Here is a 26,416-nt window from a genome sequence, read left to right on the forward strand (position 1 = left end):
TCCAAAGAGACTTAAATATTCCACCAGTCATTAATGCAATCCCAGAACTTATGGAAAAATATCATAGCAAGCCTTCCTTGCACCCCAACCACCTAGCGAGAAATCTAACCCAGCTCAGCAGTCGTTCCCGTCTCCGACGATAGGACCTACCAACCCAGCGAAGAAATTTTTAGGGACGTTTAATCTCAGAACAGTTGAAAAAATAAAACAACTGTTTAGAAAAAATGTGTAATAGTTAAGATTTTTAAACTTAGTGTTAGTTCTTAATCAAAAAGATTCAATAAATAATAGCAAAGTTAAAAAAAATCGAAATCGGAAATTTATTGTTAATTTTTTTTTATTTTATATTTTATATTCGATGGTCGACGACCAAACGGAATTTGGGTTAATTTCTGAGTTAATGTCATTGTGCAATGCGTTAATTATTTCATCAGTAAATTTGTTTCCTGTATACTTGCTACGTACATCCTCCACTCATTACTGTTGATTTCGGTATCAGTGATGGTGGGTTCCATTGGAAAATTTTCGAATTGGCGAATTTGCAGATTTGTATACTCATTTTGTATACCCGTTACTTACTTACTAATGTAGAGTAAAAGGGTATACATGATTCGTTACTCGTTACACTCTATGTCTTAAGAATCTGTATTCTTAATCTCAACCTCCTTGCTATTAGTAAGATGTATTGAATTTAAGATCCATATTTTGGACGTTGCTTAAAGTATTTTTAGGTATCTCAATAAGAGATCATTATCATTTCATTTCATCATTTTATTTGATAAAAATGTATTATATTGGTGCAATAAAGTACATTATATATAACTGTATTTTCAATTTAAATACTTTCTAGGATGGCAAAATATCCAATCAAGAATTTAAGGATGCTGTAAAAAAAACATGTGTGGGTAAAAAGTACGAAGAATTTCCACAGGTAAGGCCAATATCTTTGTTTTTACGGGTTTGATTTCCAGGAGTAAGAATATATACCAGAAAGATATACCAGAACATCCGACCGTATTAGGTATATAAATTCATATTCCACATCCGTTTGAACAATGATGGTTCAATGAAAATGTGGAGACCTTATTTCGAAAGTTCAGCATGTGAGCTCTCATATGGGAATATAATCAATATAGTAACTAAGAAAAAAAACGGTTATTGTTAAAATTAATGTAAATTTAAGCAAGAGAGAATGCTACAGTCGAGTTCCCGGACTATCAGACATACACGTTACTCAGCTAGTGTGAACGCGAACTCGAAATTTTATCATTTTTCTGGGATATCGATAGAAATTGGGGAATGAAATGAGGAAAACTTTTTAAATTGTTCAAAAGTTTGTTGGGGGAGGGGGCGATATGACGGCTTTAGGGCGTTAGAGTGGAATTTACACTACTAATAAAATTTCATCCATGTTCGGGATATATATATATATTGCCTTGTTGTAGAATTATCTCAATTTGCTTACTAACTTCTGTTTCACAAGCAAAAGGATATAAGTAGGGTCTTTGGTATACTGGGTTTTTATTTCGTGACGTATTATGCTTGCAAAAGTTAGGTCTTCTTTTTCGGAAAACTGGATATCTTTAAATTATTTTAATAATTGTGTATATTTTTTCTTCATTGTTTAAATGGTCTGGTCGGTATGTTGGCTCTGAGATAATGTCAATGTTCATTGGAGTAGTTTATTTCAGTTGTAAATTGGTTTTTCTGTATAAATGCTGTTGTAAATTGGTTTTCCTCTATAAATGCTTCAAAATTTTCTGATGAATTTACATTACATGGCTCAAGTTCTTTTGTGAATTAATATTTGTCCACTAATAACTGCTGATTATCAAAAAAAAATCAATACAACCCATATTTTCCATTAATGCTTTTCTTCCTAATAGAATATCAAAAATGGTGAAAACGAATGAATATAGAATTTCTGTGTTTACTGAAAGACTTACTGACTGCTAGACTTAGAAATTTTTTTAATCTTGAATAGCCTGTCATACTTCGGACAATTATTTGTTTATAGTAAGCTTGAATATTGAAAAAGTTTGAGTTCATCATGTTTATTGATGATCCAGTCTCAACTACACATTGGTTTCTGTGATTTTTGAACATGATCTCTATGTAATTGTGGGTTTCCAGGCTGCTATTGAAAATTTTCGGCATGGTGATCTTGCTGATTTGTATACGTCTCGTTTTGTTTATGCTGTAATTGATCATCGAGGAACTGTTCATCGTTCTCACTCACAGAGAGTCAAAGGCATAATTTAACATCGTCTGCGTACGTAAGTACACGCGAATGTTTTATTATTAAGGGGAGGTCGTTAATGAATAAGGTAAAAAGAAGCGAACCAAGATGGCTCCCTTGTGGGACACCGGATGTGACTCGGAGAATAGAAGATAAAGAATTTTTAAAGGGGACTTGTTGTGTCCTGCCATTCAGATAGTTTGAAATCCAATTTAGAAGATCAACAGGGAAACCTATAAGATGAAGTTTTCTTATTAGAAGGTAATGATTAACAGAGTCAAATGCTTTACTAAAATCAGTGTAGATGACATCTGTTTGAAGATTATTTTTGAAACCCTGTATTACGAAAGAAGTTAGCTCCAAGAGGTTAGTGGTTGTAGATCTGCGTTTCATAAAACCGTGTTGACACGGTGATATGATTGATCTACAAAGGTGCTGCAAATGAGGAGTGATAACATTTTCGAAAAGTTTTGGGATAGCCGACAATTTAGAGATTCCTCTGTAATTGCTTGCATCCAGTTTGCTACATTTTTTGTGAAGAGGAATCACAAAGGACTCCTTCCATATATGAGGGAATTGTGAAGATTCCAAAGATAAGGTAAACAGTTTCAGTAGAGGCTTGCACAAGGCTTCCGCACAGAATCTGAGCACACAGCCAAGGATTCCATCGGGACCTGGCGAATAGACCGGTTTAACACGCTGAAGATCATTAAGCAGTAAGCTTTCGTTTATAGTGGGGCAAAATGGTTGTTCGGAATGAGGTAAAGTTGAATATGTTGTTTGAAAAAACTTGGCGAATAGATCGGCTATTGCCTGATCCGATGTAACCGTAGTGTTTTCAAAAAATAGCGAGGAAGGGTAAGAACTTGTTTTTCGCTTAGTGCTAACGAAATTATAAAACTGTTTTGGATCCTGTGCAAACTGGAACTTACAACGGTTTAAATAATTTTTGTAGCACTGAGCATTAAGCACGGTAAAGTTTAATCGAGCGCTTAAATATTTACAAAGGATGGACTGAGAACCGGTATTTTTAAATTTCATATAGAGTCTGGACTTAACATTTCTTAGGTGTGTCAACTCTTTATTAAACCAAGGAGGTTTAGAGATTGACGGATAGTACATCGGAACACAAGAGTCAAAAAATGATTTAATTTCGGTATAAAACATATTAATCGCATCCGCCATTATGTTGCAGGAGTAAAGATCGGACCAATTAAAGCCAGCTATAAAATTGTTTAGCCTCCGAAAATTTGCCATGCGAAAACAGGGAATTCGCTTTGTTGACTTCTCTGAATTTACTTTTAATACCGTACCTAAGTCGATTTCCACCTCGAAAGTAGGATGATATTGATCTTCAGGTTGAGTAAGAGGTACTACCCTGGACAGAAACACACTTTCAGGACTTGTTACAAAACATAGATCCAAAAGTCGACCAAGGGAATTTGGAATATAATTAACTTGCGACAGCGATAAGTCGAGCAAGCCGTCAATAAAGTCATGTTGTGCTAAGGGGAGAAGGATATTCGATTGTTTTTCTGGGGACCACATTGTGCCAGGTATATTAAAATCACCTAGAACTACCAATTGGTCCCTGTCAGAAAGTTGATTCAAGATGGACTAGATAGCGGACAGATGATTCTGATATTCTGGGAATTCAGAAGATGGCGGAATATAGGAGCACGTAATATAAACTGATCTGTCGGAAAACGACAGCTTTACACATACGAATTCCGAGTTACGGGAATCGTCCAAAAGTAACTCCTCCGACGCGAGGGTAGATCTAACCGCAATTAAGACTCCACCTCCCCGTCTGGAGGGACGGTCAAAACTATATATAGTGTACATACCTGGGAAGTCTTCGGAGTTAAGTATCTCCGGCTTTAACCAAGTCTCTGTGAGCACTATAATATGGGATGCAAATGAAAGACTATCACAATACAATTTGATTAATTTGCTACGCAAGCCTCTAACATTTTGATAGGAGATAGTAAGTTTTGTAGTTAGTTTTTTGAAGAGGAAGAAGATGAAGAGGCGGAAGGTGTAGTGGTCTGGCCACGTGAGGGAAGTTTAATTCCCACGGGCACCTTTTTCTTATTTTTGATCTTAGCTTCAAACTCTTTTACCACCATACTATCCGGCCAAAAATCACCCGAACATATGGTCGAAAAGAGCTCGTTTGGGACAGTTATCTTGAAAGATGATATGTCCCTAGCGTAAGAGAAGTTACATTTTTCCACTTTTATATTATCGGCTTTTGTTTTGTCTTGTATATAAGACAATACATCCGACGATGTTTGATCAGGGGAAAGCCGAGAAACGAAAATTTGTTTCTTTAGTGGAACCACCGCGAGGGGTTTGGCCCTGCAGATTGTATTTCTGAAGTGCCAACTTGTGCCGGTAGTCTGAACTCAATGTTCCCTTGTGGTGGTAAACTAATCGAGACAGGTGGAATCACTGGTTAAGAAACCAGTGCAGACAATTCGGAATTTTTAGCAATCACAGGGTGGGGTCCATCCACAGCTGATTGATCGGATTGTGGAGTCCTGTTGATCATTTGCCCGTGGTTGCGGGGCCTTAGGCAGCCTACCACCAGCGCCTTTTTTGCGCTTTGGAGATTCATCTAATAGCTTAAGGCCATTAAACTGTGAATTAAGCGCGGAAAGAAGATCATCGGCTCGACGAAAACTATCTCTAGCTACGCCAAAACTGTTGATCAGTTCTTTCAAGCCACCTTTAGTTTGGCGCATAAACGATTTCATCTCGTTCGCAACCACAAGGCAAGCATCACAACAGTAATTTAGATTTTTACCCTTTGCTAGGTCATCACTTGTACGGCCATTAAAACCAGCGCACTTAGTATGCACCATTCTATCACATAGCCAACAAGTCATTTTTGGCTGCTCAGGTTTTATAACCTGGCAACAATTTTTATAAAAGCAGACAACATTTACGGTTTCCATGTTTAACTGAAATCAGACCACTGTGCGTGCACGAAAACACAAAGTCAAAACTTTCAAGCGAGCTGTTAAAAGAACCGCACGAGAGCAGTCTGCACGCTGAGAAATTTAGATTTTGTGTGGGAGAGCGAAAGAGAGAGAGTGAGAGCGAAAAGTGCAGTTTATGTGCATGCAAAAAACAACACCAAACACCACTGCGAACAACGCACAAAAAAGGGAGAGTAAACAAAACAAAGAGACGAAAAATGCAAACTACTTTGTATATTTGTTTAAACTACTGCACAAATCACAAAAGAATCAACTCGCGAAGCGAACGGATCTTTAATAATTATGTTTAAATATATGATAATTAAAGAAAATTATTTAAAACCACGGCTGGACAAACACAAAATAAAAACCGGGGAGCAAAAAAAACACGACCGTTCGCTTTGAAAGCTAATAGAATCTTGGATGACTATCTACATCGGGGTCATATGAAACCACTCACACCCGCTAATATTCAGGAAAACGCAGAAAGTGTTATTTGCCGCACCACACTGTCATCAAGATGGATAGTCTGACTACCAAGTGTCGCGTAGTCTTAATGGATCTGGCAAGGACAGCTCAGTAATGTCGCTCAATGACCGGCTCAATGACCGTCATGTTGGACAGTCGATTCAGCGTGACCTTTTTGGAGATTGTGTACGCTTCCGACACCATAAATTTGTAATATGAGCCGATATTGATAACATGTTCCGAGGGATCCAAAGCCCACAACAACTTTTAACGTATTGCTTTTCGCACTCATGAGACCGATCCATTGCTTAATTTTCGCCTTTTGAGTCTTACCTACGTCTTGACGCCATCGCCTTTTCTGGCGTTTAGAGTTTTAAATCAACTGGCCGACGACCACATCCAAGAGCAAGCGCGCTTACACATGGTGCCTATGTCGACGATGTCCCTACAGGATGCGATTCGTTTTAAGAACGTTTGCTATTAAAGGACGATCTAATTGGTCTGCTAGAGAGAGCGAAATTTAAATTTCGAAAATTGAGTTCTCGCCTTTAAGATTCCTTGCCAGAAGAAGATGGGAGCCAAGCATCCCTCCCCTTAACAATACATATTTTCAGCACTAGCTGTTAGGCAGATTTCGACATTGTTCTGCATTGGCTTTCCAACAGCACCGAACAGTTGAAATATTGACTGATTTTCCTTTTAGTTGCTAGAACCATGTTCGCACGGAAGACAATCTTGCGGATTGAGCCTTGAGAACTGCGTCCATACAAGCTTCTGGACCATCAACTCTGGTAGAACGTTCCGTTATGACTGGCCAAACTAGTTTACGATAAGCTACCGCCAACAAGTAAGTTAGAGGTGCGATCTAATTTCGACGTAAACACCGAAGAAAGTCCAACCCAGCTTACAATTTTGCATACTTCGCCTGACGAAATTATAGAGCAGTTATAGATCATAAACAAGATCATGGAAGTGTCTCATACGCGTATTTTGCTACTGTTATTCTGACTCTTCGCTCTCGTCAAAGGAACAGTTAATCATTCCTTACCTCAGAAGAGTTGATAGAAGCACGACGTCGACTCATTCTTGAGTCACATCGCGGTCTCCGAAGTCCAACTGTTCTAATTTCGAACCAATAAAACAGATTCACTAAGAGCGTTTCTTGGCCCAAACGCCTCCCAACTGTCACACTCACACTTTTCAAAAATGTTGTAATATTTTGTCTTATTTTTCTCAGTCTTGTAAATTTTTATCGATTTGCCAAAAAAAAATTTTTTCCACGCCCACAATATTGAAAAATGTTTTGATATTTTTTCATATGTTTATTAGTCTTGTAAATATTTATCGATTAACCAAAAAACTTTTTCCTTGCCCACTCTAACGTCCACACCGCGGCCAAAATTGACACGCCTACACTTTTGAAAATTGTTTTTTATTTGTTCATATTTTTATTGGCCTTGTAAAAAAATAAACAGGGATCTGATCGAATCGAAGAGAAGATCTTTCTTTTATTTTTTTTTATTTCTTACACTTTGACACACAAAAAGAATCATTTTTCCCACAAAATGTACATATGTTTTTCATCGGTATCACTAGCCAAGTTCTTCTGGTCATACCTATCTGTCTTGCTAGTTCCTATCGATATCCCAAGAAAATACTCCCTCTTACTTCCAATAATTAAATTCCGGGTATCTGATAGTCTTTCTTGTTTATTTGTGTTTTATTATATATTATATGTTGTCTATTGAAACTATCGATATAGCTTTTACAAGTGTTTAAGTTGTTTGGGAAATGTAACTTTTTAAAGAGTTTTCCGCAAAAGAAGAAGGTTTAAGGCTTTTTCTTAATTTTTCATTTTTTAAGGAAAATGCAGCGTTCAGAGTGACAAATATAATTCTTAAGTTAAAATTAAATGATAAAAATGTATAATGTTATGACATTTATCCGTTTTCTTTTTTATATTTTATAGGCAATGAGAGCATTCATTGAATCAAACTTCAAGCTTCTTGACATAGACAGCGATGGAGTAGTCGGAGTTAAAGAATACCGTTATAACTGTATAACTAGAGTAGCCATCGACGATATTACTCCAATTGATAAAGCCTTTGAAACATTGTTGAATGTAAGTTACATATAATACCCTTGTCTAGGTCGATTGACCATAAAATTGTGTTGGTGACAATATACAAGTTAACACAATCACCAAACAGAAGAAATATAGTCGTAAGCCTCAAGTGTTTAGATCGAGCTTTACCTATAAGAAACGGTACCTTGTTAAGCTTTAGGGATAAGAACTCTTGCTATACTTAAGTCAGTCGATTTTGGGAGATTAGAAGCGTCGGTCATCGCCACGTACATACAATTCGTCTCATTAAGTGCAGACCGCACAAGCCCTGTTATAATTATAAACCTACACTAATAAATATATTGAAAATACTCAAAACGATAATTGGCGCCCAAACGGATATAAAACCTACGATAACTGAATAATTATAAATAAATAACAAAAGGAGGATCCGGAGACAAAACCAGCGGCATTGGATAATCAACTCTAACCAAAAAAATAAAATTTCCTGATTACATAAAATATAATAAGATAATAATTACATAAAACATAATAATAAATATAATTACTAAAACCATCTACCTTAAAATTGTTTGTTAAGCACTATTATTATATTGTAAGTATAACGCTTATTGAACGAATTAAAAATATCAATACCTTTTTATTGCACAACTTATGCAAAGAGTATTGATAATAAAAATACATGAGTGACAGTGATAACTTTTTAGACAATCTCGTGTCAAGCTTAGATAAATGGTCAGTAGGCAAAACAGTGCAAAAAATAATAAGTCATCAGATAATTGGTGGTCGAAAACAAATACAACTAGCGAAATGGAATTTGAAGCTCAGTTAAAAGCGATCGTAGAGAGTGCTGTTGCCGGCGCGCTCGCAGTCCAAAAACAAACATTTGAAAATCAATTGCAGGAGATGAATGAGCGAATCGGGAAATTAACAGTGAACACCCCAGAGGTGGAAACTTATGTAGATGCTGAAATTAGACCAGGTGTTTTCTGTAACGAGCCTCTAGATATAGTTAAATCTCTGCCAGATTTTGAGGGCAAAAGTGAAACATATGTGTCGTGGAGAAAAGCGGCTCATGTCGCTTTTAAAGTTTTTGAAGACTACGAAGGAAGTTCAACATTTTACCAAGCTCTTAAAATAAAAGGTCCAGCGAATACAGTATTGGCTTCTTTTAATACTCCGTTACATTTCAAAGCAATGATCAGCCGTCTTGATTTCACATATTCTGACAAAAGGCCGGTCTACCTAATCGAACAAGAGCTATCAACTTTGCGACAGGGAGACATGACTCTTACTGAATTCTACGATGAAGTCGAGAAAAAACTGACCCTACTTAACAACAAGACAATAATGACATTTGATAGTGCTTTGGCGATGTCACTGAATGAAAAGTACAGGGCGGACGCGTTACGTGTATTTGTAACCGGAGCTAAGAAATCGTTGAGCGACATTCTTTTTGCAAAAGGTCCAAAAGATTTACCAACTGCTCTCGCTTTAGCGCAAGAGGTCGAGTCGAACCATGAGCGTTACCAATTCGCCCTTATTTATTCTAAAAATATTGGAGACAGGGGTCAGAAAACCGAACAAAAGCACAGCGATAGGGATAGAAATTCAATCATGCCCATGCAAACTAAAAACCCATATTTTAGCAAGCGCCAGGTGCATACTTTTGATAACCAGGAAAGACAAGATCCAGTCCAGTTAACAAATCCTGATGTATCCATGCGATCTAGAAGAACTGGAAATTTTGGACAAGCTCCATTTCCGACTCAGGGAAATATTTGGCCATCCCAACAACAAAATTCTTGGCCATCTCAACAACAATATTCTTGGCCATCCCAACAACAAAATTCATTTTCAATACAAAATCAATTCGCATCGCAACCCCAACAGCAAAACACAAGTCAGGCTCAGGGACATGTTGGTTATGCGCAAGCATCAAAAAGACCAACGAGTGGCAGTGCAAGGTTTACAGGGCCAAAACAGCAGAGGATCAACCACTTACCTCATGAGAAAGGTCAATGGGAGGAAGACACAGACGGTTATCGAAAGGAGGCAGAAGCGGAGGTTGATGATTATGAGGACGAACTAGTGAATTACGATCATGTTCATTTTTTAGCCACAAATCCCTGCTACCGTACATAGAAAGAGAGATAGCAGGGAGAACCATAAAACTTTTGATTGACACCGGGGCTTCGAAAAATTACATACAGCCCCTCCCTGAATTAAAAAACATAATGCCGCTACAAAATAAATTCACGGTAAAATCGCTTCATGGTTGCAACACCGTCAAACAGAAATGCTTTATTAAGCTATTTAACACATCTGTTCAATTCTTTATTCTTCTAAGTCTCTCTAGTTTTGACGCAATAATAGGACTTGACCTTTTGAAACAGGGAAATGCAATGCTAGATTTTAAGAACAAAACGTTGAATATCAACAATGAAATGGAATCTATTCAGTTTTTGAGATGTGACAGCGTAAATTTCACCAACATAGAGAATATAGTGGTTCCAAATCAGATATCTAATAAATTCCATACAATGCTTCGAAACCGATTGGCCGCCTTTGCGGAACCGGAAGAAGCACTGCCGTATAATACCAACATTGTTGCTACAATACGTACTGAGGATGACTATCCGATTTACTCAAAACTCTATCCGTACCCCATGGGCGTATCAGATTTTGTGAATAAGGAGACAAATGCTTTGTTAAAGGACGGAATTATCAGGCCCTCGTCGTCACCTTACAACAATCCGGTTTGGGTAGTCGATAAAAAAGATACAGATGAAAACGGAAATACTAAGAAAAGGTTGGTTATAGATTTTAGAAAACTAAATTTAAAAACAATCGACGACAAGTACCCTATACCAAACGTAGTATCCATCTTGTCAAATTTGGGAAAGGCCAGGTTCTTTACAACCCTTGACCTTAAATCGGGGTTTCACCAAATTCTGCTCGCAGAAAAGGATAGGGAGAAAACTGCCTTTTCAGTAGGAAATGGAAAGTACGAGTTTTGCCGTTTGCCGTTTGGCTTGAAAAATGCCCCAAGTATTTTTCAACGTGCTATTGATGATGTTCTTAGGGACCGTATAGGAAAGTCATGTTATGTTTACGTTGATGACGTAATAATATTTTCAAACGGAATTGAGGACCACGTAAACGACGTTGCTTGGGTACTAGACAGACTGTCTGAAGCAAACATGAGGGTTTCTAAAGAGAAATCGTTTTTCTTCAAGGAAAGCGTCGAGTATCTCGGATTTATGGTGTCAAGTGGAGGTATCACAACCAGTCCTAGCAAAGTAGAGGCTATTCAGAAATATAATCAACCTACTAATCTGTTTAGTGTTCGATCGTTTTTAGGGCTAGCAAGTTATTTCCGCTGCTTTATTAAGGACTTCGCCTCTATTGCTAGACCACTCACTGACATTCTGAAGGGTGAAAACGGAAAAGTTTCCGCAAGTCAGTCTAAAAAGATACAAATTTCTTTCGATGAAAGACAATGTTCTGCTTTTGAGAAGCTTAAAAATGTTCTTGTCTCCGAAAATGTAATGTTATTGTATCCCGATTATAAAAAAGCCTTTGACTTAACAACAGACGCTTCGGCTTTTGGCCTGGGGGCAGTCTTATCACAGGATGGCAAGCCTGTTACAATGATTTCGAGAACTTTACAGGATAGAGAACTTAATTTCGCAACAAATGAACGAGAACTTTTGGCCATCGTTTGGGCTTTAAAGTCTCTTAGGAACTATCTATATGGTGTCAAAAACTTAAACATTTATACAGATCACCAACCGTTAACTTACGCTGTGTCAGATAGGAATCCAAATGCAAAAATCAAGAGATGGAAGGCGTTTATAGACGAACATAATGCTAAAATTTTCTATAAACCTGGCAAGGAGAACTATGTTGCCGATGCACTATCCAGGCAGGCTATTCATGTCCTAGAGGACGAAGCCCGGTCAGACATTGCAACAATACATAGCGAAATTTCATTGACTTTTACAATCGAAACTATCGACAAGCCGGTTAACTGTTTTAGAAACCAAATTGTAATAGATGAGGGCACCGCAGACTCAACTCGAACTTTTGTTATTTTCGGAAGCAAGACAAGGCATCTAATACAATTTCTAGACAAAGAGACCTTAATCGGAAGAATTCGTGATGTGGTTAAGCCGGATGTAGTGAATGCGATACACTGCGAATTACCTGTACTAGCTTTCATTCAAAACAGTCTTGTAAATGAGTTTCCAGCAACGACCTTCCGACACACTATGAAAATGGTTAGCGACATTTGTAATCAAACTGAGCAACGGCAAATAGTGTCTTTGGAACACAACAGAGCGCATAGGGCAGCACAGGAGAATGTAAAACAAATTCTTCAACACTACTTTTTCCCTAAGATGTCACAAATAGCCGCTACCTTTGTTGCTAACTGCTTGGTTTGTCAAAAGGCCAAATACGACCGCCATCCGCAAAAGCAAGTCCTCGGCAGAACACCTATTCCGTCACATGTAGGCGAGACATTGCATATTGATATATTTTCTACGGACAGGAAGTACTTTTTGACATGTATTGACAAACTTTCCAAATTCGCTATTGTGCAACCAATCGGCTCTCGAACGATAACTGATTTGGAACCTGCAATTATGCAACTAATGAACTTTTATCCCCATTCAAAGACAATATTTAGTGACAATGAACCGTCCATAAATTCCGAGTCAATCAAGTCACTTTTGAAAAATCGTTTCAATGTTGACATAGCGAACGCACCTCCACTTCATAGTACCTCAAACGGACAGGTTGAAAGGTTTCACAGCACGCTTTTAGAAATAGCTCGATGCTTGAAACTTGGCAGTGGAATGAATGATACAGTCAACCTTATTCTTCAGGCAACAATAGAATACAATAAGACGGTGCACTCAGTCACCAATAGAAGACCGATCGACATTATTCATTCAACTCCTCCCGAATTGGCTAACGAGATAGTAGAAATGGTTAACGAAGCTCAGGAAAAACAGCTAAGAAGAGAAAATGTAACAAGACGAGACAGAACCTTTGAAGTGGGAGAAACCGTCATGGTAAAACAAAACAATCGTTTGGGAAATAAACTAACCCCGCGGTATAGGGAAGAACTAATCGAAGCAGACCTCGGGACAACGGTCCTCATAAAAGGGAGGGTCGTTCATAAAGATAATCTACGCTAGGTTTATTATTTCTTTTCCCTTTGTGACCATCGCCAAGTTAGCAAAATACAAACGTGAAATCTGGACACTAGTAAAAGGGTTTGCAAAAGTTTTTCAATTAAACATTTGTCAAATCCTACTTATTTAATCTTTAAACATTTTGTATTATTTCCGCTTCATCCTCTTTAGAAAAGTTTAAAGGTATGTGATGAAATGCTAGAGCCGAATGATTTGAAAACTTAAAATCCACGCAACCACAAATATTTCCTAAAACTACCATAGAAAATAAATGCATTACCAAAACGTCATAATAACAGTATAGCGCACTCACTCTAATTAGATTTCAAATTCCCGATTAAAAAAAAAAAACACTAATGTTATCAATACCCTTTTCTGATTGTGTTCAACTAAATAGGAAAATCAATACTTGCAATCAATAAGCGTTTTACTACATACTTTAATATCAAAAATATCTGAATGAACTTTATTATAAAATTATAATTGTTATACTTAATTATTGTCAAAACTTTAGTATTAAAACTGTAACTACCTCTTAAGTAGATGAGAAGAGTAGAAGAGGGAATTAAGATCTATCAACGTAGTATCTGCTAAAGACGTAAAGATGCGGCAACTATTTCTGCGCCTGGGTACTGAAACGACGAACTGAATAATATCTGCCATCAGACGCCATACAGAGTGCGTTCAACAAATACGTTCTGATGATCAACTAGTTCAACCAAAATCAGCATCATCGTCGTCAACAAGTCGACAGTTACAATAGAGATTTTTTCCAAGTTCGCTACGATCATCTCCAGAACCTTGTTGCGAACCCATGACATGGAGAATCAACAGAATTTACGAACTTCTTGGATCATCCAGATATGCGGAGCCTTCCCTTCGATGGTTTAATGCAGTACCAAGTTGGCAGTAAGGGAACTTAGTGGCAATGTTACCCGTAAGATCCGCTTTCAAATAGATTTGCCAATTGTAAAAAGTCTGTGGACAGCCTTCGTCTTAGAAGGGGAGGAGTTAACACAATCACCAAACAGAAGAAATATAGTCGTAAGCCTCAAGTGTTTAGATCGAGCTTTACCTATAAGAAACGGTACCTTGTTAAGCTTTAGAGATAAGAACTCTTGCTATACTTAAGTCAGTCGATTTTGGGAGATTAGAAGCGTCGGTCATCGCCACGTACATACAATTCGTCTCATTAAGTGCAGACCGCACAAGCCCTGTTATAATTATAAACCTACACTAATAAATATATTGAAAATACTCAAAACGATAATGTACACGTATTATAATTTTAATAACGCAGAATTTTTGTTATTCCAAAACGTTTTATATTACTTTTTCGTGAACCTTCGTGATTGACACTAATTTATTGCTCGTCATGTATATTGGTTGATATTTGATGTGTGATATTATCAGTAATTTACCGTTACTCGAATATTAAAAGTGTTTACTGAAATTGTTGAAACAATGTATCAGGTAAAAAGACGTTTTGAAACATTTACACTATAGTATTACTATTTCCCCGTGTATATTTATGTTCTTTATTATTTGGATTTAATACCAACAACAGGATTATACTTCCATAATTATAAAATTTGCCTCAATTTTTTTTTAATTTTACATATTTTTTATTGCCAATTTTTATCGCTATGCCAAAAAAAAATACCGGGTTATCACTAGCGCTCCTACTATCAGAGTCAAGGGAATCTACTAATGCGTTCTCTGATGTCACTAAGATTATTTATGCGTAAAAACTACATCAAAAATAAAACTTTTGTCATTTTAAAAAATAGTTCACGTAGATACGTTGTTCACGTTGTTTATCAGATACCGCACTCAGCTAGTGAAACAGCCCAAAACTGCCACGGCCACATTTTTGAAATTTTTTTGGTATTTCTTCTTCATAAATTTCATAGTCTTGTAAATCGATTTGACAAAAAACTTTTTTTTTTTGTATTTTTCTTCATAATTTTATTAGTCTTGTAAATTTCTATCGATTGCCCTCTCTAACGCCCTAAAAACGCCCAAAACTGCCACGCCCACATTTTTGAACAATTTTTAGATATTTTTTCATAATTTTGTTAGTTTTGTGAATTTCCATTGGTTTGCCAAAAAACTTTTTGACACGACCTCTACAACGCCCCAAAACAGCCCAAAACTGCCACGCCTACATTTCTGTTTTGTTTTTGATATTTATTAAATAATTTTATTAGTTTTGTAAATTTCTTTCTATTTTCCAAATAAATAGTTTGCCACGCCCACTCTAACGCCATAAGTATGCCAAAACTGGCACACAAAATTTTTTGAAATTTTTGTTTGATTTTTTTTAATAACTTTATTAGTCTTTTAAAGTTCTATCGATTTGCTTAATAACTTTTTGCTACGCCCTCTTTAACGCATTTTTTAAAAATTTTTGGTTATTCTTTCGTTACTGTGAAGACTACCCGTGGCGTGTACAAGCCCCCAATTACTAAAACCACTGTAGCCACGCCAATCCTTTTACATACAAAACGCCGAAAACGGTAACGCATTCACTTTTAAACAAATTTGTAAATTTTTCTCATTTTATTCCGCTATATCTATTGATATCCCAGAAAAATGATAAAATGTTGCGTTCGCTTTCACACTATCTGAGTAACGGATATCTGATATTGGGGGAACTCGACTATAGCATTTTCTCTTCTTTTTCGTTAATTTTATTTTCCAATATCCATCCCAGAAAAATTATAAAATGTCGTGTTCACATTCCCACTAGCTGAGTTACTTGTAATCGGAGAACTCGACTTTAGCATTCTGTCATGTTTCTCAACTGATAGCTGTCGGGGAAGTCGACTGAAGCATTATTTCTTGTTCTGCTTTTTAAGATGTTGAGACCAATTGCGGTCCGCCTTAGCAGAAGCGAGACAATGAAAGCGTTCCTGTCGACTTCACCACAGGTGAACTTGTTTTCGGGTTTAAGAACCTTTCTCAGTGTGACCGTATAAAATTTCAAGGTACAGAATAAACAGAATGAACTCAGTGTTTTCTCTTTATTCCGTGAATATCTATATGTTCATACGACGCAAAAAGACGCAGTCGTGCCGAAATCATTTCCATTTTCGAATAGAATATGAATGAAGAACTTCAACTTGCTTATCTTGTAGATGCACAACTCTTTGCATAATACGACATTTTCCGTGTCTTCTAATTTGTTGTATCGATATTCTTGACAATCTCATCGCACAGAAAAGTATCTTTAAGTATCACGCATTTATTAATATGGATCGTAGAGTTTGGATTTAGAAGGAAAACAACCATATGATTTATTGGAGATTATAATGCGACGACGAGTACATATCTTTATGTCTCTCAGAGACCCGACCTCAACAAATTACAAATATTGCACAAAGTAACTTGACAGCAGCCGCATCCAGATCCTAATAAAATTTAAAATGCAGAAAATGTTGACTATCACACCATTCCCGCATTAAAAACATTTTCTGGAAAAAGGCTGAAAATACGCAAACTCAAGAAGTTTGTTCGTTGGACAGATACGTAAATATCCAGGCCGAAGATTTTATAGCCATCGCTAAAAAAAAAGCCCATAGTGAATGCAACATATATTTTTCCCCGAACCGTGGAAACTAAGAAGGCTGGTCTTGATAAGCTAAGAAAAACGCGATCCGATATCGACCGGAAAGGTCATGAAAGGAGCCTCTACACTTAAAAGGTCTTTCTTAAGTGTAAGACGAATGGCATGTTTCAGGCGCTATATCTAATGCGCCATAATCGCATTTACTTACAGAATCGGAAACCGATTTACAGGACAAGAGAGGGGAAAAAATAACTTTTGGAGACCATTATGTCTCTTGTTCTCAGGCTGGACTCAAAATTAACATTTGGGCTAAATATGTCAGAGACAACAGAAAAACTGAGTAGACTCATGGCAAACGTTAGCGATCCACTTCCACCTAGGCGGGAACTGCTTATTAATGTTAATAACGCAATTCTCCTATATGAGTGCGTAGTCTGGGATCCAACGCTGAGCATACAATTTGCACACTGTAGAAGTCCATCGGACACAATAGGGAACCTGATTTCGAAATTTAAAGAAAGAAAAAGATCGTTGACGAAAATTTTGAACATGGTTATAAGTAAAAAACGCGGAAAGCAAGGACATGAAGTGCGAAATGTGAATATTTTACCATGGGACCCACTTCGAAGTAATACAAAAGCTTTTCCAAAGTGACGACGTCACAAGGAAGAAGTGACGAAGAGCGGAGGTTTTAAGTGGGTGCCCCACACAAAATTTCCCGTCTCGATAAAAACAAATTATTTATATAACGGTTCGTCTACATGTCGTATGACAAATATTTTTATTTTACTGTCATGAATATTTCTATCGATATGCGAACCAAATTTTGATATTTCTTCCTAGAACTACCACTTGATGAGTGAAGGGATCAGATAGTCAAGGAACTCGATTGTAGCGTACTCTCTATTATTGGCTTTTATTTTGTTTCAATATGGAGAAGGTTTTGTCAGCTTAATTAGATTTGTATATTAAAAATTTAGTTTTCTATCACAAAATTATTTCTCTTTACAATTTAATGATTTTAGAATTTAATTACATTTTGGTAGGTGCAGCCTCCTTCAATATCCTTATTGGGGCAAATAGTCCTAATGGTTTGAAAATTTGTTCTGTTTCATGTTTTATCAGTAGTTTGGTGATGGTTGTTTAATTGTTTTCCAACATGAAGCTTAAAGTCTTCCTACTGGAGTACTTCCTTGTTTACTCGACTTTGACATGTTTAAGTATGAACTCCTCAAAATTTTCATTAGGACTTTAATTGCAAGAGCACCTATTTATGATCCCAAAAATAGTCACATTCCACTGTGGTTCCGTCAGAGGCCAAAAATAAAAAAAAAAAACCATCTAAATATATTTACGCATAAAGTAACCAAATTGTCTCCAAATAGTCAAAATATTTCCAGCCAACCCCAGTTTTTGCTTCAAACCTAACGGTACTTTCTAAAAATAGAATTAAAGTTATTCAAACGTGTTCATTTGTGAAGTGAAATTGCATGCATTGTAATTTCTGCATTCCAAAAGCAAACTTCAAAGGCATCATACTTTTAGTGAGAAGCTTTGATTTAAATAATTTAAAATGGATTTTAAAGCATAAGGTATTCGAAGTACTAGAAGGATGTAGAAGTACTTTGTATACAAAAACTAATAATTAACTAACTAGGTGTTTCCACACCTATATATTTTTGATTTATGGTGCACAAAGAAGGGTACCCACGGAGAGAAATTACAAGAAGTCATCAATATTGTACAATGTAATATTGAAAATAGCGGACACATGCCTATAGTGACTATATATAGTCAAGTATATTGGAGCTTCAAGCTGAGGTAGTCGAAACACACACATGATTGTGCTAAAAAAATTGTATTAATTGGATAGTGGAGATTTAATGGAAGTACCGGTCATAGCGAATATAATCAGTTTTCCAATAATGATTTACAGGATAAAAGTTTATATTTTACATCTTCCGTACCTCTCCAACTAATTTCAAAAGATAACCAACAAATAATTTGGAAAAACTAGAGACCATCGTCAACATTACTTGCAGGCCAGTACGATATCAATTTAAAAAAGAGAAAACCAAACTTTCAATCGAAGAGTATTTTAAGGAAAAAATAAACCTTCTGAATCCAACTGAAGTATTTAAAAATGTTAAAAAGATAAATGTTGAACATAGCTTATAACTAACCATGGTGGATGGGAAAATATGCAACGCCTTAAGTGACTGTCCGTCTATGAAATGTTACTTATGTTGAGCAAGTCCCACAGAAATTAATAACTTGGCAAAATATATGAGTAAAGACGTAAAAACTCAATATTTTGAATTTGGTTTATCTCCACTTCATTATTAATTAACTATTATCATAGTGTTTATTATCATTACCTTAAGTTAATAATAATTTCAACAATTTAACATTTCCAAACTTTGTTTATATTTCTTTCTGGTTATGTTGGAGTTTGGTGGTTCCCTGGGGGAGGTATATAACGCCAAATCATATTCATGTTTTTACCACAATTTAAAAATATTTTTTTAGACCATAAGTTACGATTTTATCAGTCTTATATGATGTATGGTCATGTTAGAATTGATTTAAAAAAATGCTGCATACTTTTACGGAGAGAAGAATATTTTGTTTGCCGAAAAAATGGGTTGTCTATCGAAGAACTGAAACAACAAGACCTTCTCGACAACAGCACGATAAAACTCCTACCAGACCAAGCTCTGCGATTTCTGGTACTCATTTTTAACAGAGTTTTACTTGAGGGTTATTTCCCAAAAGTCTGGAAGTCTGCAAACATAATCCTGATACTGAAACAAGGGAAAAAGCCAACAGAGGTAAACTCGTATAGACCAATCATCCTCCTCCCTTCCCATGGTAAAATTATGGAAAGGATAATTCTCAACAGGATACGTGACGTTGAGCCTGTAGAATTGGCGATACCTGATTTCCAATTCGGATTCCGGACTCAACATGGAACACCCGAGCAACTCCATAGAGTTGACAATTTTGCACTAGAAGCCCTAGAAAGGAAAGAGTATGCGGTAGCAGCTTTTCTGGACATTCAACAAGCTTTCGACGCGCCTTGGTACATGAGGACCAGAAGTATCGAACGCGATCTGAATTTGGCAAAAATTGGAGACAGGATTCAGGAAATAGCGAAGAAATACAACGACAGTCTAGAATCTCACCCTAATAGCCTAGCTAGACGGCTAAGAATCGCAGCCCAAAGCCATCGGACAAGTACGAGAAGAAGATTAAAACGCCACCATTCTCAAGTCCTGTCTGACCGGAACTTGACATAAATCCTACATGATTCAAATCTTCTATATATTACTAAACATTCCCTTCTTTAATACTCTTAATTATGTGATCTTTGTAAATAACAACTTAAATAATAAGAATAGTTAAAATAGGAGTTAATAGTTAAAAGAAGGATAATAGTACGCTAGTCAATTATATAAAAATAATTTCTTAAAAAAAAAAAAAAAAAACTGGGGTTGGAGGGCCCCAATCTGAAAAATATTTTTCGTTTGTCTTCATAAGCTCTAATATATGCCTGAAACAAAATCTTAGGCTTCTAGATATACTGGAAGTATTTATATTCCATACAAGCGGAACTACTGTGCATTCGTTACTGTTCATGTGTTATTTGGACTGATTCCAATGTGCTTTCATATCCAGTGATATCCAGTGATATCGGCATTTAGAAGACACTTTAACGCAGATTTCAACAGTATTCGCTACTTGACCAAGTAATCGAAAGATTTTGTTGCATTGGGATGGATTTGTTTCTGAGTATGTAGTATTTAAGGTTGTCAGATGACTTTTTTTGCGAACCATTTAACTTTAATATATTTGCGTTAATTACAATTAGTAGATTCTAATTTACTAACAAAACGATTTCTTATTTACCTATCTGTAATGAAGTATGTATTTTCATGATCAGAGTAGCAGAGTAAAAGGCTAGATTAAGGAATGAACTACATTCTTTATGACCAGATATCATATAAAGGGTAAGAAATAATTATTAATGGTGCGGGAAACTAACTTGCGAGACAAACTGTGAAAAAGGCTTTTATATTTAAATGCAATTTTTATTATAAAAAAATAAAAAGTTCTGAAATTGTCTTTTTCAGGACGAGGATCGGAAACGTGGCGGTCTCTCCCTAGATCGCTATAAGGAACTATATGGTCAATTTTTGGGAAACACAGCCGATAATCATCCAGCAGTAAATCTCTTTGGGCCCTTATAAACATGGTTTACAATTAATTGTCTTCGCTGTTGTTCAACAACTATTTATTAAGTTTTATTTGTAATTACTATGACTTTAAATTTTCTACCGTATAGAAATAATACATTCATATCATTTTGTGTAGAATCGTCAGATGAGTTCGTTATATTTAATGCTTTATAATACGTTAAGTACAATTGCTCTCAGAAGTTAAAAATAGGATATAGAGTTGGCGTTCTCTCTTAAAAGGGCTCTTTTGTTAAAACCTCTCTCTCAATACAAAGTTGATTTCGATTAAATGTTGTGTTAAATTAATGTTACCATAATGTAAACTATTTAATAAAATGCCTAAACAAAATAGTTTGATTTCTGTAATAAAAGGAATAAACTAAAGAAGTAAGTTGGCTATCGTGGGTCGACAGCAATTCCAAATGGTTTTCCACGCTATTGCGAGGTTGCAATACTTCCCTTATCAGTGGAAGCCCGGGATAATCTCCATGATCCACAAACCTGACAAGCCGGAGCCCGCCTCCCGCGGTTTTCGTGCTGGCCACTGTACTGTCGAGCAGTTCCATCTGTCGTACTGCCTACGACAGTAAGGAATATTGTAACAGCCTCTTCTTGGACATTCGACAGGCGTTTGATCGAGTGTGGCAAATTGGACTTCAACTAAAAATCAAGCCCACGCTGCCTGCTCCATATTTTGGGTTGCTAAAATCGCATTTGGCAGGAAGGAGGTTCGCTGTGCGCTTTCATTCAGCAATTTCCACCGAGCACAAAGTGGCAGCTGGTGTTCCACAAGGTAGTGTCCTCGGCCCCCTGCTCTACTGCCTGTATAGCCACGACATGCCGCAGCCGGATGTAAGCCTTTACGGGCCACATTTGCCGATGACGTGTGCGTCACCTTTAGGTCCCGATGCGAGCACGACGCAGCCGATGGTATCCAGGACTTTGCATACTGGTTCTCGGAATGGGCAAGACGTTGGAACATTGGCATCAATAGCAGTAAATCCAACAACGTCTGCTTTACTTTAAAGCGGAGAACGCCACCGCGCGTCTACATTGAGGAAGCCCCCGTACCACAGCCGTACGCAGCAAAGTACCTTGTAGTGCTTCTGGATCGCAGACTCACATTTGCCAAGCATGTGACCGACATCAGAACGCGCCTACGTGCTAAGGTGGCGAAGCACTACTGGCTACTTTGTTCGCGCAGTAAATTGTCGTTGTTATCCAACAAGCTGACAATTTACAAACAGATCTTAGCACCAAACTGGAAGTATGGGTGCCAAATCTGGGGCTTGGCATGCGACAGCCAAATCAAAAGGATCCAGAATCTATTCAAAATAAGGTCGCAAGACTCATAACCGGCTGCGAGAGGTAAACAGATCTCGCCCACCAAGGAGGGTCAATAGAAGGCAACCGAGGGATCTCATTACCCGATCTCCTTTGACAAGGGTCAGCAGAAGCTGACGCTTATCTTAAATCCTATTTGTTATACTATATGTGATTGTAGTAAAATTACTGTAAATTTTAAAAAGCTAACTATAGTTAGCCGGCGAGCCTAAATGGGCTGAATTAATAGATAAGAAGGACACAAAGGGGCTCCAAGACTTCCCCGTATGCCTTAATAAACAAATTAAATAAATAAAAAAAAATCAATTCCAAGCCTAATTGTCTATCACCCATGGGACCGTCAAGCCAAAGACACTAGAATAACAAGATGCGAAACGGCCATACATTGGTTTGGCACTATGTAGCCACTTTTTCGGTAACGGCCAAAATTGCCCTCTGACCGCTCGCTTACGCTGAGAGCGTAAGAAATCTAAAAATAGAATATGCTTGCTCACGTACTTAAGCAAGAAGACGATTTTCGGGCCGAAATTCTGATCCATAAAACGAATTTACATATCTGGAGTTTTGGCAAATTTTGTAGCAATATTATGAAATAAAATAATAATTAAAAATTCACGCCCTGACTATTATAATTTTAAAGTTTTTTAATATTCGTTTGTTAAAATCGCCGCTCGAATAAGCTACCGTTTACATATTTATATTTTTGTTGATAATTATTATATAATATATGTGTGCAATAATCGGTACCCAGGGAACATCACGGGGCGGCCATTGCAATTGTAATGGGGTCCTTTAATTATATGACCTTAGAGTATATTTTTCAATACTTATCGCAATTACTATTCGCGCTTATATTTCCGTACTTTACTAATGCAACAAAACGACTTTGATTGAATATAGACTCGCTTAAAGCGAAAATTTCAAAAAATCTAGAAGCTTTGCGTATAGTCTACTTTAAGCAAACGGATTAAGAGAAATTAAAAGGAAAAAAGTTGGCACGATTTTCTTCCCACCCAAAATTGCGCGCTTTTTAAAAATATCAAATTGGAATATATCAAAAATAATAAAATGGATCATTTATATACAAATGACTTAATAAATATACTAAATAATTAAAGCAAATGCAAAGGAAATTATTATAACTACTGTTATATGAAAAATGTATTTTTCAAAAAGAATTCATTACATTGAGAAAAAAATACTTCATAAAAATAATACGTAGAAAAAAATAAAAATTTATAAAATTAATAAAAATATAAAAACTGTTAATTGCAAAAGTCATGTCTGGAGGCACGAAGTGAGGTCACAAGCACTCGACAATCATTGCCTTATTAATTTTTCACACGTCGCTAATGGAATACTCTTATGACAAATATTCTAATATAGTCATTTTTGAAATTTGTTTTTTGATATTATGTACATACATAGATTCGGCTATTACTATTTCTAAGCTATATTTAAATAGTAATACCGTTAAGGCAATGCAAAACAAGAATTTTTTTTTTTTTAAGTCTAAGAACTTCTAATTAACTTCTAATTCGATTCGTGTATTCGTGTACTCGTGAAGACGTGATTTCATCGAGCTCCGTATAAAATCACTTGATTTTAGTGAAGTAAACGGTTGATAACATAAAATAAATAAATAAATCAAACTACAAAATTTTCTGTGTGTGGAATAATTAAATAAAACTGTAAAACAGTAGACAACGAACAAATCGATCGTTTATAAATGAGCCAACGCGAATTGCGCGCTCAGAGGCAAAATGAGCAAGACGAGCGCCGACTCTCTTTACATCGGAACAATGCATACCTCACCGTCGTGTCTGAAGCAGGCTGAAATAGCTTTGCACTACTGAATAACTGCGAAATGCAGGAGCAGGGGCAGAAGAAGATAAAGCCGCCACCAATATATCAAGTGCGCTGGTTAACAAATTAGCTGCAATTATCGGAGAAAACAAGTTCCATGTTATACCTCTTACTAAGGGTAACATACAAGAAACGAAAGTGCAGACTCAGGATGAGCCTATCCACCGATCAGTGACGAAGTACCTGGACGAAGCTGGGAAAAGTGACTACACCAGCTGTGCCAAAGTGCCAAAGGATTTCAGGTTGTCATTAAATAAAAAAAGTCATCAGTGACAGCATCCGAAATTATTGCGGCACTAAAGGAGAAGAACTTCAACGCCAAAACGGTGATCAACATTCTCAACAGAAACAAAGAGCCGCAGCCACTCTTTAAATTCGAACTGGAGCCATCGAGTCAGTAAAACAACAAAAATGAAGTACATCCTATATATAAGCTACTGTATTTACTGCACCGAAGAATAACCGTAGAAGAGCCACACAAGCGCAGGCAACCTGTGCAACCTGTAACTGCCAAGAATATGGACACACCAAAGCGTACTGCCCCCTAAAATCCATCTGCGTCGTTTGCAGCGATGCCCACAGTACTGTAAACGGACCTAAGAATAAAAACGACAGTTCAATTAAGTTATGCAGCAACTGTGGCGAAAAACACACAGTCAACTGGCTAGGATGCATTGTTTACAAGGAACTCAAGAGTCGCTTAAACAAATGAGTGGATTCAGCTCGAGATCGTATCACACCAACAGCTCACAAAGTAATGGAACCGACTACAACTAACATCCCTTCGTGTGCCAGCCACCGAACAATGCCAAATTCTTCCTTTGCCAGTGTACTAAAATCAGGGATGCAAGTACCAACAGCAGTCACCTCCAGCGTACAGCATAAAATTCACCACATAAACACAAATAAACAAATAAACACACAGAACATGCAACAGCATCCAATTGGCGTTGAAGCGATTATGCTTTCGATGCAGCAAAGCATGAAAGTCTTCATGACCTTCATGCACGGAACTATGCAAGAGCCTATGAGGAACCATAACATCCTTATTCCAATGCTCGTTTCTTCTAAAACAGGATAATGACTCCCTTAATAATAGCTACCGGGAACGCTAATGGCATTTCGCGGCACAAGCTAGAACTTGCGCAGTTCTTAGCTGACAGAAACATTGACGTTATGCTACTCTCAGAGACTCAACTTACCGAAAAGTACAACTTCCAAATACCAGGATATAAATTTTACTTTACGAATCACCCGGATGGCAAGGCCCATGGATGCACTGGGATACTAAGACGATTGCGAATTAAGCACCACTTTCTTGGTAATTGGTAAGAAGACTGCTTACAATGTACCTCTATAAAACTCCAATGCCATAACGGTGCTCTCAATCTGGCTGATGTCTATTACGCACGTCGCTTCAGAATCTCTGAGGAAAAATTCACAACACTTTTTAACTCGTTTGGTAAAAGGTTTGTTGCAGCTGGCGATTGGAATGCCAAGCACATGTACTGGGGATCTCGGATAGCGAACCCTAAAGGAAAACAGCTGTACAACGCATTCATCAAACCGCAACACAAACTTAACTTTAACTTTTAATTTAACAGATCACCTGGCGCAAAGAGTAAATTAAAAGCAGACTTCTCGCAGACTTACCAAAGCGCTTAAGAAAGAAGAAGCGGACGCACAACTAAGGTACATCGAGAATCTCACCCCCACAGGCACAAAGACCACAGGAACCTACAGGCACCAACAGAAACGGTTGTACCTCTCCTTAACTCTACCGGAAACTGGTCTCGCAGTGACAAGGACAGAACAAGAGTATTCACTGATCATCTTAAAAAAGTATTTCAACCAAATCCAACCACTAACTCATTTACTCTCCGGCCATTAACTGCATCTGACTTAGGACCACAAGATCCTGTAGAATTTCGGCCAAGCGAGATAACGAAAGTCATTAGAGAGCAACTGAAGACTGGAAAATCGCCTGGCTACGACATAATTTTTTTTTTATATACGTTGCCTTCTTTATTGAAGCTTCTCAGTATGAGACTAACAATAAGTTTACAAATCTTAAAAAGTACTTAACTAACAGTCACTATTGCAAATGATATGAGTCATATTATGAGGCATATCATTACGACGAAGTCGGGTTCTGCTAGATAGCCGTGTTAAGTCTCTCGCAAGCCTGTTCGTATGGCTACTTAGTTTGTTGCGATAGTTTTCCATTTGTTTGGCTATTTCATCTCTGACCGGAAGTATGAATAAATTCCTATGTAAGTTATCACTTCGAACGTACCACGGTGCGCCGGTGATGGTTCTCAAGATTTTCGATTGGGCTCGTTGGATGATTTCTACGCTGCTGTTACTGGCGTTCCCCATAGCTGGGAGCCATAGGTCCAGGTCGGTTTTAGGACGG

The 26,416-nt window shown here is 37.1% G+C and overlaps 1 protein-coding gene across 2 annotated transcripts in view; it reads left to right on the forward strand.

Moving 5' to 3' along the window:
* LOC116801460 (sarcoplasmic calcium-binding protein, alpha-B and -A chains) overlaps positions 1–21,141 on the forward strand; it is a 58,038-nt gene extending 36,897 nt beyond the window's left edge. The window contains exons 4-6 of one of the 2 annotated variants that reach the window (XM_032721195.1): positions 851–931; positions 7,661–7,813; positions 20,686–21,141. In XM_032721195.1, the coding sequence (XP_032577086.1) occupies positions 851–931; positions 7,661–7,813; positions 20,686–20,802 (351 nt within the window). In that variant the 3' untranslated portion in view covers positions 20,803–21,141. The remainder of the gene's footprint in view (positions 1–850; positions 932–7,660; positions 7,814–20,685) is intronic. The other variant, XM_032721196.1, reaches the window with a different exon arrangement.
* The last annotated feature ends 5,275 nt before the right edge of the window (positions 21,142–26,416 follow it).

Source organism: Drosophila sechellia, chromosome 3R (assembly GCF_004382195.2).
Source record: "Drosophila sechellia strain sech25 chromosome 3R, ASM438219v1, whole genome shotgun sequence".
Classification (NCBI taxonomy): domain Eukaryota; kingdom Metazoa; phylum Arthropoda; class Insecta; order Diptera; family Drosophilidae; genus Drosophila; species Drosophila sechellia.